General features: G+C 42.9%; 1 protein-coding gene across 5 annotated transcripts in view; it reads right to left on the bottom strand.

Moving 5' to 3' along the window:
• HIVEP1 (HIVEP zinc finger 1) overlaps nt 1–18,849 on the bottom strand; it is a 137,020-nt gene that overhangs the window by 66,352 nt on the left and 51,819 nt on the right. Inside the window, exon 1 of one of the 5 annotated variants that reach the window (XM_075270817.1) lies at nt 16,984–17,249. The exons of the other annotated variants lie outside the window; for them this stretch is intronic. Within the exon in view, the coding sequence (XP_075126918.1) occupies nt 16,984–17,005 (22 nt within the window). The 5' untranslated portion in view covers nt 17,006–17,249. Of the gene's footprint in view, nt 1–16,983; nt 17,250–18,849 lie in introns of those variants that run through there. 5 annotated transcript variants of the gene reach the window in all.

Raw genomic sequence — 18,849 nt, 5'->3', positions numbered from 1 at the left:
GCCAGCTTTGCACACCAGACCTACATCCTGTCCTTGAAGACAGGACACCTGCTTCCTGAAATGGAGACCTAAGAGAGATCCCCTTGCTGGATTTCACAACTGCAGTGAGAGAGATGTGTGTACAATTCCAAAGGCTCAGATATAATGTATAGGAAATCATCACTTATGGCCTTTTCTGTGATACAGTATTTATACAGGTGAAACAGGGGATCTAAAGGAACCCAAATAATGGCAAGACACGTACCTGGTGTCAAAAATCATTTAAGGCCAGGGCCCCACGTGGGAAAACACATAAGAAAAAATGCACAGTTTTACAATCCTTTCAAAGTGGATGGGATTCTAGTAAATCCCATCCACACATTGCAGAAAGATATGGTTTTGGAAATTGCAACTTGTCAATTATACCAACGGAAATGCCAGCAGTTTGCCTATAGGTATCATTGAAACAGACAGTCCACTTTCTATGAGAAGCACTGCTGCTGCGTTTGTCCACCAGCACTTTTTTGCTGTGACCCGCTATGTGAGGCCTTAGCCTAAAAGGGGTCATCAACCTTTTATAAGTCTTATGGATAGGCCATAAACTTGAGATCAGTGTGCGTCCCACTGCAGATCAGCAGTCACCCATAGTGGACAGCTCACTTGATGTACTTTTAGTAGGCTTGAATGAGGCAGTGCTGTAGTTCTCACATCTGCCACTACAACAAGTGAGCAGCACAGAGGCCAGCATGGAATCATACCAAGAGGTGTGCGTTCTGGGAAAAGGTTGCTTGAGAAGGAAGGAGAGTTCTGTAAGGAGCCTAAAGTTTATGGTTTGTTCTTAAGATTTATAAAAGGTCATGGTCTTCAGTTGCAGAAGACGGCCCAGGACCACGCACCTAACAGCAGAGAGCCTAAATAGTATATTAGGTGCTAAAGCTAATATAGAGGAGAGGATTGCTCAGGAGCAGTGGACTAGAGGAAAAAATCCAGCTGTGCCGGAATCAGTGGAGCGCCGCCTAGTGAAGGAAGTGGTAAAAGGTCCTCTTTCAAAAATTCGTTTCAGCTGTCATGCTGTGATGTAAACTGTACATAACCAGTATTTACATAGCCAAAATCTGAGCACTGAAAATATGAAACATCTACCCATGACTATCAAACATAGGTCACCACACATCTATGCTAAAACTGTCCTGTATCCCATAATACAAAACTTATCAAAGCTTCTGTGGGCTAGCCTATTCTCAGCACTGCACATCTACAGGAGGATCTGAGCTCATGCAGGTCACGGCAGTGTCTACAGAGCAGAAACAGAAACTCAATCCCATAGAGACTGAATAGAGCGCTACCACACATGCCCTGCTGCAGGTCCATTCCAGCTCCTTTAAGGATGTGCAGTAATAAGCCACAGAAATCTCAGAACCTCCGTCCTAGTGATGCTTGGGGGTCTCATCATTGCGGTCACTAGTGATCAAAAGCTGTCCTGTGGTTAGATGATATCATTTGCAGAAAAAAAAAAAAAAAAAAAAACAATAAAGGGTTACATTACAAAATCCTTCCATAGTAGCTAGGAGTATTCCTAGGTGTAAAACTGAGGACAAGGCTCGGTATAATTAAAAGCGTTTATGGGTTTTGTTTCCTGTAAGGTAAAAGGATCTTTGGTTTACAAAATTGTGAATGTGCCTACTGTACTTTACAAATCCATTACTAAGGTATAAGCAATTCACAAGACGGGAACGTCTCATAGTAAAGTGATTTTCCTGTCACTTTGCTTGATGAAATAAAGTATGTATGGGATGCAGATACGTGTTGTGCATCAGTGCCGATGAAGTAAGACGCGCGTACAAAACAATCACAAACTGTTGACATGCACCCCGCAAACACTAAGAAAATACATATTACAAAGGCATCATGACAAGTTTTGACAAGTATCACAGGCAGAATCACTTTACAAAAGTTGCTTTGTGAACAATTGTACAGTAAAAAGGAAAAAAAAAAACCAGACTGTGTACTATAGAGGATAAACAACCCTCATCGATACACCTACAGCATGTAACAGGAACACCAAGCATATGCTTCTTCCTTTTTTTTTTTTTTTTAATTCATGCCCAGTTGCACACTGCCTGCCTGAAGATGAGGGGGCGGCGAGGGCTGCGTGGGAGAAAGCCACAGCAAGCTGCCACGTACTCTCACACAGTCTATTCTGCATTTGGAAAAGAACAATTAGGCTTACTGGGAACATCAGAGGCGACAATCCAAAACCAAACAACTGGACCTCATCCAAAGGGGTCATACAAGAAGTATGTTAAGTACAGACATAGCAGAGCTGCTCTCTATGTATATATTCACCCCCAAACACCCAGTCACTTAGTTTACAACAGACAATGTTCTCCATGGTACCCATTTCTACTAGGACCAAACTATATGAACAGTAACACAAAAACCTATGCAAGCTATACAAAGAATGAGTGTAACTATCTCTCAATGGAGAGGGGACAGACACCATGATGGCCCCTCTGTTTATCTTATAAATGGCATCTATATTGTGCCGAATTCTGCACCCTACTCAAATATCCAGAAGGATGGTATAGGCATCTATTAGAGATGACATTATGTATACATTTCAATTAGTGTCCCCGTATAGTATATATCTAAATGCATATAAAGCTCCTCCAGCACACATGCACAAGCCATACAAACAGGTACAGTATATGTAGATATATATACACATACATACACACACATATATATATAAGCTCCTCCAGCACACATGTATAAGCCATACAAACAGGTACGCTACCTAATTAGTGCAGCATTATGAGCCTGGCTTTTGTACACGGTGTGCCTGTTAAGTTCAATGGCTAGACAGCTGTGTAACAAGCACATTAAGCACTGTTAAAAAGCGCCCTTAGAGAGGATTGCATACTGCTAATTGTAAGGTTTTCTTACAGTAATCACATAATGTTAAAATTTTATGCAGGCGACCCAAGATTTACTCAAATTGATATCTGCTTTTGCTCAGTGGGGCAGAAATTGAACAATTAAATGCCAAAGTTATAGGACTAGCAGGTATTTGTGCACTTCAAGTAAAAGCACGTGGTGTGTGAATAAAGAACTATAAATATGATTCTTATTGCTGCGCTAGTATATAGAAGAAGTCATGAAATAAACACTTAATTCTAAAATGGTGACATTGATAGCCTCTTATCAAATAATAGTTCACTACGGAGATAACAAACCAGCAGCCATACTGTATACGTATATATGTATGGGGGGGGATTGGCTTTCAATTTACTGTACTGCATACGGTGTCCTGGAGCCTGAAACCAGCCTAAGGCAGGGTTCACACGGAGTAAACGCGCCACGCAATGTGGCGCGTTTACGGGACGTGTACGCCAGGGGTTTTTTTATGGTGCGCATACGTAAACGCGCCACATTGCGTGGCATGTTTACTCCATGTGAACGAGCCCTTAGGACGAAGCCAAACATTGTGGGAAACCCAGTTTCTTGCTGCAAATTTCGGTGCACACTTTTTAGCTAGTAGTGGAATCAGCAGAAGATTGTACAAATGCCTCCTTTATATTCCCCATTCTTTTTTCAAGTCACTCTTGGAATGGTCTATGAAAAAAACAAACAAACAAACAAACAAAAAAATACAAGCAGCAAAATCTGCCTCACGCAAACATGGGGAGAAAACACAAAACTCCTTGCAGGTGTTGTCCTTTGTCAGATTCAGACCCAAGACTCCAGTACTGCAGCCATTCTGGTAGATACAGTACTTCTCTCATGTACATAGTACTGGACAGAGGAGAGTTGCAGTGTAACTACAGGTATTTCTAGCCATTTGGACACTCAGTCACCATAGTCACTTATCCCAATCCCAAGGTTGAACCTTTGCATGTCTTATCAGTAAACCATGAAAGGCTCTCTTATGCTGAGAAAAGAACAGCTACTTGTGACTCAATAAATCATCTGAAGACGCAGTTTGCAAGAAACCATATTAATTATTATTATTATTATTATTATTATTATAAATGTGGTAAGACAATACAGACTCAAAAGTATAGTAGGTTAGTAATAGGAAAACCTGAGGCACATCTCTATGAGAAACCCTGAAAGAAATGCTCTTGGTAAAGTTGCCAACCTTCAAAGGGAACTGTCCAGCACAACAAACCTGCAGTCACCATGAAAGGCATGGATTGGTCTTCCTAAATATGGAGTACAGCATTCATCACTATGGCTCCCACTCTGTTTGTGAAGCAGATCAGAAGTTTATCATGTTTGCCGTCTGACATGACATGGTTAGGATGTTTTCACTGCATCTGAAACATCTGACATTGGTGGTTTTCATGCCTTCTACCTATTAGAATGGTAACCTTTATAAAGGGCATGGCAATGTGAGTATCAGTTATCAGGCTGCAGATCTTCATCAGCTCAGCACACCAGTCTGTAATCTCAGTAGACTAAACAAAACACAGTTTTAGGAAAACATGCGCGCACTTTATTAATCCCTCCAATACGGCAGGTCAGCCTGGTGTCATGTCCATTTGCAGTGAGCTGTAGACAGCTGTATTATTAATAAGAGCGTCTCTATGGCTTGCTCTGGAATACACCGTTGACAGCATTTGTATTCTGGATTAGCCGGCAGAGAAGCAGTCGATGCATACCAACAAATTCCAGTTCAAAGACAAGTCTCCAGGTACTAGCATTCCTGAATCACATTATCGCATTGGAGATCATCTGCTAGGGAATTATTCAATCTATTGCTCCAATGCTTCCTGTACAGCCCAGGCTTTTCAGAATATGGAGCAGTAAAATCAAAGTTCTCTTATTCTTTTTCATTGCAGACAGCGGTATTTTACAGAACCTGCTTAATAACGGCAGTATTCCTAGGCAAATTTATTTGCAAAATTGCTAATAAATTGGACCACATTTCGAGGATCTGTCATGCAAGAGTCAATATAACCTGCTTATTTAGGTTGCTCTTTGTTCTTACTATGCTGTAAGAAGGCGGTCGGTCCTGTTAGTGACTGACAGCTATCTCTGTATGCACAAAGAGGACCAGTCACTGGGCTCAAGTACAGAATGAGCAAAGATTACATTAGGCCTGGGCCACACGTGGTGCAGTCAAAGTGAGATAGACAGGTTAAACATGCACTGCTGAGAAAACATCAATGGCATAATATCTTGCACTGAGGGGTTTGAGCCATTTCTTGCTGCGGGTTCGGCATGGTTTAAAACATTTGGCAGAGTTGAAATCCAGATCAGCCACAAGAGTAAACCCTGTGCAGAAACAACCACTTTTGGCTGAAGCCCCACGTTGTGGAAACACAGCTTTTATCGTTACAGGTTTTGTTGCATTTTTTTTGAGCCAAAGCCAGAAGTGGGTTGAGACGCTAGAAGTATAAGAGCTTTTCATATATTTCCCATTCCTTTTGAAACCATTATTGGCCTTGGCGCAAAAAAAGGTGTTACAAAAAACCCCGCATTTCCGCAACGTGGGGCCTCAGTGTAATTTTCTAGGGTAAACTAGGGCAACTGTGAGACTGTCTTTGTCAGGACAGGAGTCATTTATATGGGAAATAGGGCTTAAAGGGATCCTATCAATAAAACATTTATTCTACCTACCACGTAGGAATAGCCTTAAGAAAGGTTATTCTTCTCCTATCTTTAGAGGTCTTCTCCGCACCGCCATTCCGTAGAAATCCTGGTTTTCATCGGTATGCAAATGAGTTCTCTCGCAGCACTGGGGGCGTCCCCAATGCTGCGAGAGAACTCTCCAGCGCCGCCTCCATCTTAAGGAACGGGTCTTCTTTGCGTCTCCTTCCGGCAGTGGCTTCAAACTTCTAGGCCTCGGACCTAGGGCAAGGCCGACTGCGCATGCCCACCGGCCACAAGAAAATGGCCACTTACACAGTATTGTAAACAGCCATTTTCTTGTGGCCGGCGGTTATGCACAGTCGGCTGTCCGAGGCCTAAAAGTTTGGAGCCACCGCCGGAAGAAGACCTGTTCCTGAAGAAGATGGAGGCGGCGCTGGAGATTTCTCTCACAGCATTGGGGACACCCCCAGTGCTGTTGGGCTGGGGCCCGCCCCCAGTGCTACGAGAGAACTCATTTGCATACACACGAAAACCAGATTATATACCGAACGGTGGCGCGAAGAAGACATCTAAAGGTAGGAAAAGAATAGCCTTTCTTAAGGCTTTTCCTATGTGGTAGGCAGAAAAAAATTGAGTTTTAATGATAGGATCCCATTAATAAGGCCTGGTTCACATCTGTATTCGACATTTCGTTCGGGGAGCCTGCTAGGGGACCCCCCGAACGGAATACCAATGCACTGACAAGAGGTGAGCTTATGAAAGCATACAGACCCCATAGACTACAATAGGGTCCGCATGTTTTCCACAGAGTGTTTGCAAGAGTCATGCAGAGAGGAAAGTAGTTCATGAAATACTTTTCTCTCTGCATGTTCCGTGCGGAAACTGCACGAAAAACACACAGACCCCATTATATTCTAAGGGGTCCGTGTGCTTTCATAAGCTCACCACTAGTCAATGTGTTCAATATTCCGTTCGGGGAGTCCGCTTAGGCACCCCCTTGAATGGAATACCGAACGCAGATGTGAACCAGGCCTAAGGGTGAGATCCCCTTTTCCCCTCCACTCAAATATGGATCGATGACAGAGTGACTCCAGTCCCCGTTCCTTTCTCCATTGGATCCAGTAAGACGCACATGTTGATATAAGACACCTGTTGCCAGTTACTTATTTAACCCTATATAGGGTGTTTTAATGCATGAAGTATAAGTTATGTTTTATATAGTTTTTTGGTTCTTTGCTAGGTATATTTTTACTTGTTTCAGTAAAAGACATCGTTGATGGAGGGAAATTTTGAAGCACATGCTTCATTTTATCAAATTTTTTAATTTTGTGGAAAATTTGGTGAACTTTTGTGATTTTACTTTTGACTGCATCAGAGTGAGAACACCTTGGACTGTGTAAGGTTAGGCTCACATGGTGTAAAATTTGCAGAGGAATTTGAGGTGGTCTTCCCGCCTCAGAATCCTCTCTAAATTCCAGCCCTGTAGATCCCAATGCAGAAAGCTGGAGCAGGCTTGGTTTGCTCACTGTTTAGCCACAGATGCCATCGTTTTCAGTGGGAATCTGAAGCAGATATTGAGGTGGAAACCATACAATTATGACCAACCATAAGACACCCGCTTTCTAAAAGATTTTCTACTGTAAGATTTAAGTTTCTTTTGAACATAAAATAGAGCAGTCACCGTTGCCCTTTTGCATCTTTATTTCTATAACATTTCTCTAGATTCCTAATGTAAATAGTTATAGAGTTTCCTTACGATCAGAATGCTGTTTGACTCACTGCTGATGTAAGCCTAATTTAATAAACATACATATGCAGTACACATTTCACCACTATGTGTCACCAACCACTACAGGAAGATATATAGATCACACATCTGCTGCAGAATTTCCCCATGCCCTTTATACGTGCGCACAAACACTGAAAAATCCAGACTTTCTCAGGGCTACTCAAGGAAAGTTATATATGTATTTTTATTGAAAAGTGTATTGCACGGACATACATTTACAGTAAAAGCAGCGTGGCAAAAAGTTATTGAAAGAAAGCAAATGTCTTAGATACACACACACACACACACATTTATCAGAGTCTCTCTCTCTCTCTATATATATATATATGAATTTATGTGTATATCTCTCTCTCACACACGCACACACCTAAAGGGTTGTTTTTAATACATCTCCGGGACATGCAAGAAAGTCTAAGGTGCAGATGCTACTTCTGGAACCGGCACCAGTGTCGAGAATATGGGTCCCCACACATCTGTCCCATACTTGAAACAGTGGCAGCACCCAGGCAAAGAGAGGATGAAGACATGTTCCAAAACAACCACACACACTTGGCACAACTAAGATGCCCAGCAATGAGGAGGAGTTTCTCTTCACAGGCTTACCCCAATCATTATTTGGGAGTATCATGGGAGGTCCTCTTTAATCACTCTAATATTGCATTTCTCATTTATATAACCCATTTTCATATGAAGCCCACCAGATAATTGGCTGATCAGCACACCTATAAAGGGAGTCGGCCAAGTCTAAACGTCTCCCAAACCAAAAACAGAGTTGTGAAGTAGGCTTTAACACGAGCAGATACACACCTTTGTGGCCAGAAGTTGATGAAACAATGCATAGACAATCTTCTTTTTTATGGATATGGAAATCAACCTGCAAGTGCATGAGAGGGGCAGGCCCAATTTGCCAGATTTGCCTACAGACATGCACAAGGGCTTCAGTTCTCTTCTGGAACTGCTGCCCAATGTTGTCCCTTTAGTCATGATGACATTTTCAGCCAGAAACTGCTGTCTGTAAGAAGATAAAGCAAACTCAAGCCGCATCTGGTGCACTTGCAGGCTAAGTTGCATATTCTTAAAAAGAAAATTATGTTTGCATTGCTTCATCAGTTAGTGGCCCAAATGTATGTGCACTATTTTCAATTTGGGGGGCATTTTGGATCTTTAACTATATTAACCCCTCCCCATATCTGCCATACCATGAAGCACATGTTAGGTCTTTGCAGAGCAACCGCCATAACTATCAGGCCTCCGCTGAATTGTACCGTGGAGATCCAAAGCTAATGCCCGCGATCAGAGTTCACTCTGTTCATAGGCATTGCTTCTAGATACAGTCCACCCCAAATATAAAACAAACAAGCTGGGGCTGGTCCCCACCAGCCCTGTGCCTTTATGGGTTCGGCAGCTGTCCTGTTCCTATGACAGACGGTGGCCTTCTACCGGTCATAGTAATATAGCTATTGAGGCCGGTCTCAAAACAACCATAAAATCAAAATGTTAAAAAAGCCAAACCGCCATATTTTCAGTTTCGCCTTAAAAATTTGAATAGAAAGTGATCAAAACTTCAGACATTTCCCCACCAAAAAAACGCCTTATGCATGCCTGTACATGGAAATATTAAAAAGTTATGCGTATAAGAATATGGCAACTCCAAGATTCTTTGTTTTTAATTTGTTTAAGGGGTTGAAATGTTAAAAAAAAATAAAATAAAAATATAATAATAATAATAATAATAATAATAATAAATTATGAAAACTTTACATCCCTGGAATCAGACCAACCCATAGAATTACAGGTGACGCTAGGTTCACACTAGCGTTCGGCACTCCGTTCTGTGGTTTCAGAACGGGTCCGGCCGCAAGTGTTTTATGCTCCCCGCCGCGAAACAGTTTTTTTTTAAATCGGACACAGAGTACTGCATGTCCGACTCTGTGTCCGATTTAAAAAAAAACGGTTTCGTGGCGGAGAGCATAAAACGCTCACCGCCGCACATCTTTCAAACCCATTCAAATGAATAGGTAAGAAAGACTCCTGCAGGCTTCCGTCTCCTGCCTCTGTTTTGTGGAGGAAACGGAAACCTGCAGAACGGAGACCGGGCGCAGATGTGAACAAGCCCTGACATGTCATTTTGACTGCACAGTGAATGCCATAAAAACAGAGGAGAAACTTGCACAAACGCAGTTTTTCTCCAATTCCACACCATTCTGAATTTTTTCCCAGCTTCCCAGTACATGATACAGAATATTAAATGGTACCATTACAAAGTGCAATTTGCCCTCCAAACATTAAGCCTTCATATGGCTCTGTGAACGGAAGAACAACAAAGTTATGGGGTTTTTAACTGGAAGCGGCTAAAGATATAATATAGATATTTTATTTGACTGAAAGAGTAGTTGAGACTCCAACTAGTTTCAGCAGACGTGATTGGGAAATCTACAGTGAATTTAACCCATGTCTATCTTAAGATAGAATTATAACACTATAAGGGAAGACTAGATGTACCAAGTGGTCTTGCTTTCAAATCTCAGATTTTGCAATAATTGATACTTTAGTGTCAACAGACAAACATGTTGTATTGGTGAACCAGAAAAATAACATTTGCAAGCTTTCAAAGACGCAGACTCCTTCTTCAGGCAAATCTAAAGGCAGCAGCAGTTATTCCTTCTTCTTCAGATCACTCTCAAACCAACTAGGGACTATGGCTATTTTAGTCATTTTTACATAATGAGCAGTTTGTGGTTTGCATTTATGCTAAAGGAGACTTGTTATTGTTATATGTGGGTGATGTATCTAACTGTATGTAGCATGAACCTTATATAACTTGCCACATTATACCTATATTGTGATATATAATAGGTGGAAGAGGACCTTTCATCAGATCGGGCACATGCAGTTTTATATACTGCTGGAAAGCTGACAGTGCGCTGAATTCAGCGCACTATCAGCTTTCCCGATCTGTGCCCGGTGTAAAGCGCTATCGGTCCCGGGACTGTAGTGCTTTAGTGTCAGAAGGGCGTTTCTGATAGTTAGCCAGGGACGCCCTTCTGCCCAGCAGCGCCTATCGCGCTGTACTGTGTGAGCGGGGATGAATGATGAATATGGATGAATATAAATAAAAGCTTTTATCTTTATAAATAGTAAGAGCTTCATTTGGGATTTTGTCATTGCTATATTTTCCAAATGAATAACTTGAGAACACAGGGACTTAAAACCCTGGCCAACAGCTAGACCTTGCCACAGGAAGAAGACTGGCCGTTGTCTTCATTTTTCATTGTAGCGTTACAACAGCCATAACTTCTCTCGGTCAATGTTGTATGTGGGCTTGTTTTTGTAGGACAAGCTTTTTTTTCAATGCCACCATTTTGAGATATATTTACTATTTTTTATTCATTTTTGGAGGGTGCAGGCAGAAACAAAATAGCATGTCTGCCATTCTACATTTTTATGCTGTGTATTCTAGGGTATAATAACTTTATTTTATGGGTGGTTACAATTACTGTTATTCCATATTCGTACCCACATGTGTATTTTCATGATGTACTTTTTTTTTTTTTTTTTACTATGAAATCATTTTAAAGGGGTTGTCCAACTCATTTTTTCTTATATAATAGAGCTGCTGAGGGGCCATTAAATATTACAAACTAGAACTCACCGCTCCCTGGGCCCAGGCTTCCAGTTGTTGCAACTCAATTTGTCTGTATACATGTCCCACTAGCTAACATCACCAGTACGATTTTGCTAACTACAGGCCTCGCCAGTGACCTCTTCACAAAAGGCACATGACTGCTGTGACATGCCATTTGTGAAGGAGGTGAGTGCTGAGGCCTGTGATTGGGTGCAGGATTTACCTGACACAAACAGCCTGGAGAGCTTTGTACAGAAGAACGGAGGTACCAGTGCAGGCAGCAGAAGTCAGGGGAGAGGCAAACGCTGGTTTGTTATGTTTATGTACCTCTCAGCAGCTGTATTATTATATAATAAAATTATGAGTTGGAGAACCCCTTTAACCACTTCAGTACTGGACCTATTTCTGGTCCAGGACCAGACATATTTTTCGGGTTTTTTGTATGTGCTATAACATTTTTTTTTATTTAATAGTATATGGTGCTACTAAAAAACTTATTAAAATAGTTTTTCCTACACGTTACAGTAACTTATTTTGTATGGTGTTGTCAGGGGTGGGGCTAGAACCTGTAATAAGCATGTTTCTGATGCATTATTTTACTCTTTTTTTTTTAATTATTTAATTTAATTTTTTTTTTAACGGGTTTTTTTTTTCTTTCACATTTTGTCCCCATAAGGTCATAATAGATCTTTGGGGACATCTAATCACTGATTCTTTTGTGGGGAGGCTGATCTACCCAGTAACTGGGGCTGGTACATTTAGCCCCAGTTGCAGGAGGAATAGAGCCTCCTGCCTGTTACTATAGGACTAAAAGAGCTGATCTGGGTCGTGCAGAACCCAGCAGCTCTTACAGATGCTGATCCCGGCGGATCACGTGACCACTGGGTCAGAGGGCAGCTGCATCATGGAGGAATCCATAGCTGTGTATACTGTGCTCATTGAGCACTGTGTACACAGTGATCGTGAAGGCCCTGCCTTCTCTCTTGGACCTCCGGCTGAAGTTTACAGCCGATTCCTTGTTTCAGCAGCTGCACGATCTTGAACAGCTGCTGAAAACTGCCTGGACGTACTGGTACATCCTTGCAGAACAAGGAAGCCACTATCTGCTTGCATATAGTCTATCGAAATGAATGGGATCTGTTTTGAGCGCTCACATTCTGACACGCGCATACGTGCCAGAATGCGAGCGTGTTAACTCCGTGTGAACTGGCCCTAAGCTAGGACCTCCCCACTAATGGCCATACCATTCTACATTTTCATTGGGGATCTACAGACAGACGCTTCATAGACTTTAACCTACTTATGTAGTTGGAGTCTGCAATACTACAAACTGTGCGTACCATAAAGGCTTAGTTATTTTATTTTCCAAAATCATAAGAAAACAAAGCTTCACAGAGCATGAAACTACTGTATATTCTTGTAAGAATTTAGATTCAATAAAAGGTTGTGGTTGTAAATATTTGAGATGTAAATAACACTGTTGGATAACCATGCAATTTTTCTATTAAATCTTGGGCACTTGTTTCCACAGGAAATACAAATGCCAAGCCAATATGAAAGCTCACTTATTTATGTGGTTTAGTGGTTTGCCAATATAAGTGGCATTACATGGTTGGTTTAGAGTATAAAATGAAGAATTACACAAGTGCATAAATGCAAACATAAGACCACAAGTGTGCATGCCAAAGGATTTAACATAAACACAATGTGCTTGTAAGGAAAAACGACGGCGTCTCCAGCATCCGGTGTTCAGGAGTCTGTCATTTACTAGGAACCAAAATATTGGTCCATCTGTTATAAGGCAGCTGCCTGTTTCCAGAAAATTATAGAATAAGACACAAATATACATGTCAAGTAAAACTTCTCTTTCTTAAAACAGAGCAAGAAACACAGAAAAAAAGCCACCATGATCCAAGACTATGAGGTATAGCCAGTGAAAAAGGAATCCTATAGGAGGACAAGGCATATTATGAATGGTCTGAATTAGGCCACCACTTCCTTTCAGATGCATGGGAAGAATATACAAATCTGTCTTTCATTATTTAAATAGGAAGAACAGCGCCGCACCTCCCATGAGGCGACCTGAAGCGAGCGCTTCAGGCGGCACTATGCCAGGGCCTCAGGGAGGGCGGCATTTTTGCTAACCTAAGCCAGTCGAGGACAAGCTGTCCTGGACTGGCTTAGCACGGAGCGGTGGTTTGGGGAGGCCACTGAAGCAGCGTTGCTCCAGCAGCCTCCCCTCACGCTCAGGCAGAGCACAGGCAGTCTCCGGGCCTGCTCTCTGCCGGCGAACGCCCCCTCCGCTAAGCCCCGCCCCCTCTGCTAAGCCATGCCCCCGCTCCGCCCCCTCCCCCGGCAGGGGGGTGGTGGCGGCTTTCTGTACTTCGCCTCGGGCGGCGAGAGGGGCAGGTTCACCCCTGAGGAAGACAGTGCCTCAGTCATGCAGCCCACTAGGGGGCGCTCCCTCAGTGGAGCGCATATGTCTTAATAAGACTCCACACACCTACATGGTGGTCTCTCCCTAAGGAGTGACGATATCCCCTTAACCCTGTCTAGAAGCCTCTCACCTTTGCCAAGTCAGTCTTCTCTACGCCAGGCTGAAGAGATCCAAATAGATCGAAACAGCTGTCCTCGGCTGAGAGACTGTACTTGGTAAAACCCCACATCATTGCAGCAAAGGCCTCTGGGAAGGTCAGGCATGATGTTAAAGGGAGCCCTCCCTAGTGTGCTGCATGACTGAGGCAATGTCTTCCTATTCACATCATGGAAGACAGATTTGCATATTCTTCCCATGATCCCTCAGTGGAGCGCATATGGCTTAATAAGACTCCACACACCTACATGGTGGTCTCTCCCTAAGGAGTGACAATATCCCCTTAACCCTTTCAGATGCAGGTCATATACAAACATATCTTAGCATCTATGTGTGTATTTCAATCCTGCTGAACAATATAACAGTGACCTGTCCTGCACAGACTGCTGAGTAAGAACCATGGATGGAAAAGTGGAATTGGTGAGGTAAATGAGGATCAGAAAGATACTTTAATGCTTTGGAATACTGGGATCAGATAAGGCTGCCCATTTTATTGAATTCTCTCACCATCACCAAAAGTCAGTTAGTATCAGCCATAGTGTGAAGTTCTGTGTCTCTTTATCTGGCTATAAAGTGGTCAGGGTGGTCTCACATACACGCTGTCATGTACACAGCTTAGATATGGCTAAAAAGTGCAAGAAAAAGCATACTTTTGCTTGTACTTTTTGGCCTTGCATCAAGCGTCTTGTCTATACCACTCTAAGGTTGTCTTATAAAGTGCCACATGTGGTGGTTATTATCGGACACATAGGTAAAACAGAAATATTACAGTACGAGCTCACGACCAAATCTTTCACAAGCAGGCGCCAATGATTGCTAGATTTTTCAGGGATTTCGGCCCCATGCGGCTGCTGCTACTTGAGCATGCCCCCTAACTTGCAGAATTATGCGATTGTTAGCCAACACATGGAATTGAGCTTTGGTCCACATGCGGCAACTGCAACATTAACACATAGCTCACTGTCAATCATATTGTTATTGTCTGGTAGACGTCAATATCACAGTGCCCTGACACCTGCTTCAGTCTCCCTTCTCTAACAAAATCACTGAACAGACTGCTGGCACTTTTTGCCCCATGCCACCTTGTATTCCACCTGCCTCGTGCTTTCTTAATGGGGCATCATACTGTGTGGTGGAAATAAGGGGGCATTATATTGCGCCAGTACTATAGGAGAGCACAACAAGAAGCACTAAAAGGGCAATATATTTATGGGGGCACTAATGGGGCATCATACTGCCTGTAGGTAACATTCATTACTCACAATTAATGAGAACCACTTTGATCAGAACCTGTCTGCATCAGTCTAGTCAGGCCAATACAAATGGAATAGGGAACAAATGATCTGGACTACTCTAAGGTAACGTGCCGCCGATAATCGGAATGTTTCTACTGCATGAAAGATGCCGCCAACCTACAACAAACATTTGAGAATCAGTTTACTGGCAGCAGTATAAGGCTTCATGCACACAACCAAGTCTGCAGCCCTAAGGGTGTTCCTATGCTGCCCGAATATGTTCCAATGCTCCATTCTGATGTTCCGTTCTAATATTTATAGAACAGGTCCTATGAAATATTGAAATGGAACAAAGCATCGGAACACCCTCCGGCTGCACACTTGGTTGTGTGCACGATGTCTTAAACAGGCTATTATCGTCAATGAGTATTCCTAGGAAAACTTGCTGCCAATAATAGCCGTGAATATCTGGAAGTCTAGGGCTAGATTCACATGACCAAGTTTCACCAGATTTCAAGGCCTGATCTTCATGCCAGGATCAGGTCTCCATTAATCATAGTTATCCATGACACTAGGAATCTTCGCCTCCCAGCAACATATTGTCCCATAGTGTAATTGGTATTGGACAGTATATTGCTATGATTCCTAGGATCACAGATTAACTATGATGCTAGAAATCCTGCTACCAGCATGAAGGTCAGGTCGGTAAATCCGGCAAACACACAGACCGAGTTTTACAGGTGAATCTAGCCTAATTTATTGTTCAATCAAGACCAATCCCAGGACACTTGGCGCGTGCAAATGACCAAATGATCTGACAGACATCTGTCATCTGCCAGAAAATGAATCTGTTATGCATAAAAATCTTTCTACCAAACACAATGAATGTAATATATATATAAACAGTGTCTAAATGACAGACAACTCTATTATGATAGGGATTAGCAAGGTTTTGATTTATGATTAGCATATCAGATGAAGAAGAGGCTGTCGTATCCTACAATGTATGGGGACGAACCATTCATAAAGCCATTAGGAGAGTGACATACAAATAGCAGAGATTCTGTATACCTAGCAGGGTTCTTCCTACAGCTTGTGCATGCTTTTCTGAAGGCCTAATATTAAATGGGAAGAGTTTCAGGACATAGTTACATAGTTTTTTCTTATGGCATTTTATTTCTTGAAAAGATATCACTTTCACACAGCAGTTTTCTGGAGGTTTTTACTCCTATAGTGCAATCCATAGGAAAAAAAAACCCTGAAAAAATGCTGTACCCAAAGCATGTTGTGATATTTTAATTACAAAAAAAAATTCAAAGAAAGTAGCTAGGAAATGTTAAAAGACATGCCGTATGTAATATTATTCATAACCCATGGAGATGACGTTATCAGCTTTTTCACAGTAAAAGTAACAACTAGTGTGAAGCGGCCGCAGTCCTAGTAATGGCTGATGTGATAAGCCCCACATCTCTCTGGCTACATGTCTAAGACTCAGTCATGTTGAGGTTGTTGCAAAAACTGTAGCTAAAAGATGCAACTAAAATCTTCATCTAACTACACTAATAAAGCCCATAGGCCAGGCTTGTCCTTCAACTATATAGTGGCTATATAACCCATAATAGCAGCTTATATGCGACCATGCAATATGGCATATTACCCCGGCCACGGTTTTCAGGACCTTTTCCCACCATATTGATAGCTCTACCCAATTGTAGTCCTAATACTGAGGTGCTAGCTTTAGATACTGTGGACATTTGGTGCCTTGGAGACAGGTTCACGGGACATGGCCGGTCCCCAGGAGCCGCGGGTCCTCTCACTACACTGTGTGATGTAGACAACAGTGGTGCGGAAGGAGTTAAGAGCCGGCGCTCAGCCCGGGACTCCGCGCCAGTATTTCCTCATATAACTGCAGAGGGATTTCCAAAGTGTTTCACAATCTCCAGAGAGCAGTCACTTCCGCGTACAGTCCCGGACCAAGAAAGGGGGGAGGGACGAGCGTGGCCACCACGACCCCTACATGACGCCCACTACAGGGTCTTACACGACATGCCCGGGCACTACACACACACACACATTGCCCGCAGCCGTCACACAGCACCGGGCCCACACACAGCACACAAGCGACACCCAGTGACGTCACACTAACGAGCACAAGTTGTGTTACCGCACAGCTGAGGACGGGTCATCCCGCGCTAAATGCGCCCAGACACCCCGGGAGTTCTCCGCAGCATCGCGCTAAGTCTCAGTCAGACGTAATCTCTCTGCCAGGCTTAGGGAACCTAGGAATCCTCCCCCGCTATCTCTCCATAGCAACAGTAGCTACAGCGGGGCCACCCCCTGCCTGACGCAAGCAGCCAGAAGCTGGCAGGCAGCCAGGAGGCCACGAATGTCAGCAGCAGTCACAACAAGTCCCCTCCACCACTTCCTCTCTCAACGTTAACCCTTCCAGGGCCGAGCACACACAAGCCCTGTGTAAGGGATGGCTGAGCCAAGCCTTGCATTGTGACTGGGGGTCATCTGTAGGGCAGCAGACAGGACCTCAGGACTGCTCCAGTGTCGGCCACTTTACCACAACTTGCCAGCCCCCATCCAATTTCACTTTGCTAAGTCACAAATGGCGATTGTGTGTCCACCGATATCTTGCAGGTTTTCATCTCTGACTGTTGTGTCGCAGATGTGGTCACTTCACTATCAGCGGCCCATGCGAAAGATTGCAGTGCTGTCCTGTAACTCCTTCACTAATGCAAATGACAGGAATTGCCTATTACCTCTGGGGTCGCAACGCCATTCACTTACCTTAGTAAATGAGCAGCAGAGCAAATTGGTGAACTTTGGGTGCACAATGGGAGTTGCAGCCAAAATAGCCTTGGCTTAATAATGATGTAGCAGAGGGGCCACACGGTGGCTCAGTGGTTAGCACTGCAGCCTTGCAGCGCTGGAGTCCTGGTGTTCAAATCCCGCCAAGGGCAGAAAACCATCTGCAAGGAGTTTGTATGTTCTCCCCGTGTTTGCATGGATTTCCATCCCATATTCCAAAGACATACTGATAGGGAAAAAATGTACATTGTGAGCTCTATGTGGGGCTCACAATCTACATTTAAAAAAAAATAATAATAATAATGATGTAGCAGTACAACATTGTAATCTTATGTCACAAGACTCAAATCTATAACAGATCTATGAAAATGGGTGCCCCTTGGTTGCAAAAATGTCCCATGTGAAAAACGTCCCTTTATCATTGCTGTTTTGCCCATCGGTTGTTTGAATAGAGCCTTAGACCGGCTTCACATATGCGTTCAGGTCATTCCGTTCTCCTCTCTGCATGAAAGCTGCACTTTTCTCTCCGCATGTTTTGTGCAGAAACCACACTGACCCCATTACAGTCTATGAGGTCCATGTGGTTTCTTAGCTAAATTGCTTTTTAATGTGCATAGAGTTCCATTCGGGGGAGTCCCCAAGTGGACTCCCCAAACGGAATACAGAATGCAGATGTGAACCAGGCCTAAGGTTTGCAGCTACCCCAGTGTAAAACAAAAAAAACCCATCTCGTGGCACATGACCCACTTTTTGAAATTACACAAAAAAAAAAACCTTTATCTACAACCGCTAGTGGGGCCACACAATCCTATCCTACTAATATTATAGATATGAATCCTACTAGTCCTACTAATAATATAAATGTGAAAGCTTGTATGTTTGTCTGTTTGTTCCTCAATCACACAAAAACGCCTGAACGGATTTGAATGAAATTTGGCACATATATAGTCTGTAACCTCGATTAAAACACAGGCTACTTTTTTCCTGCTAAATGACATGGCTTCACGACGGTAATGAATTTATGTTCACATACTATATTAAACAGTTTTTGGCCAGGTCTGTTGTCTCTATGTAAACACATGCTAACCCTCTGTGGATTGTGTACACACATTTGCATATTAACTGATCTACTCCAGGCAGTGCTGACAAACTAACATGGCAGAAATTTGTCACAAACAATATCTATGATGGTAGCCAGAAATCAACAGAGTTC

The sequence above is a fragment of the Leptodactylus fuscus genome, chromosome 4 (genome assembly GCF_031893055.1).
Source record: "Leptodactylus fuscus isolate aLepFus1 chromosome 4, aLepFus1.hap2, whole genome shotgun sequence".
NCBI classification, from domain to species: domain Eukaryota; kingdom Metazoa; phylum Chordata; class Amphibia; order Anura; family Leptodactylidae; genus Leptodactylus; species Leptodactylus fuscus.
This window is presented reverse-complemented; position numbering and strand designations above follow the sequence as displayed.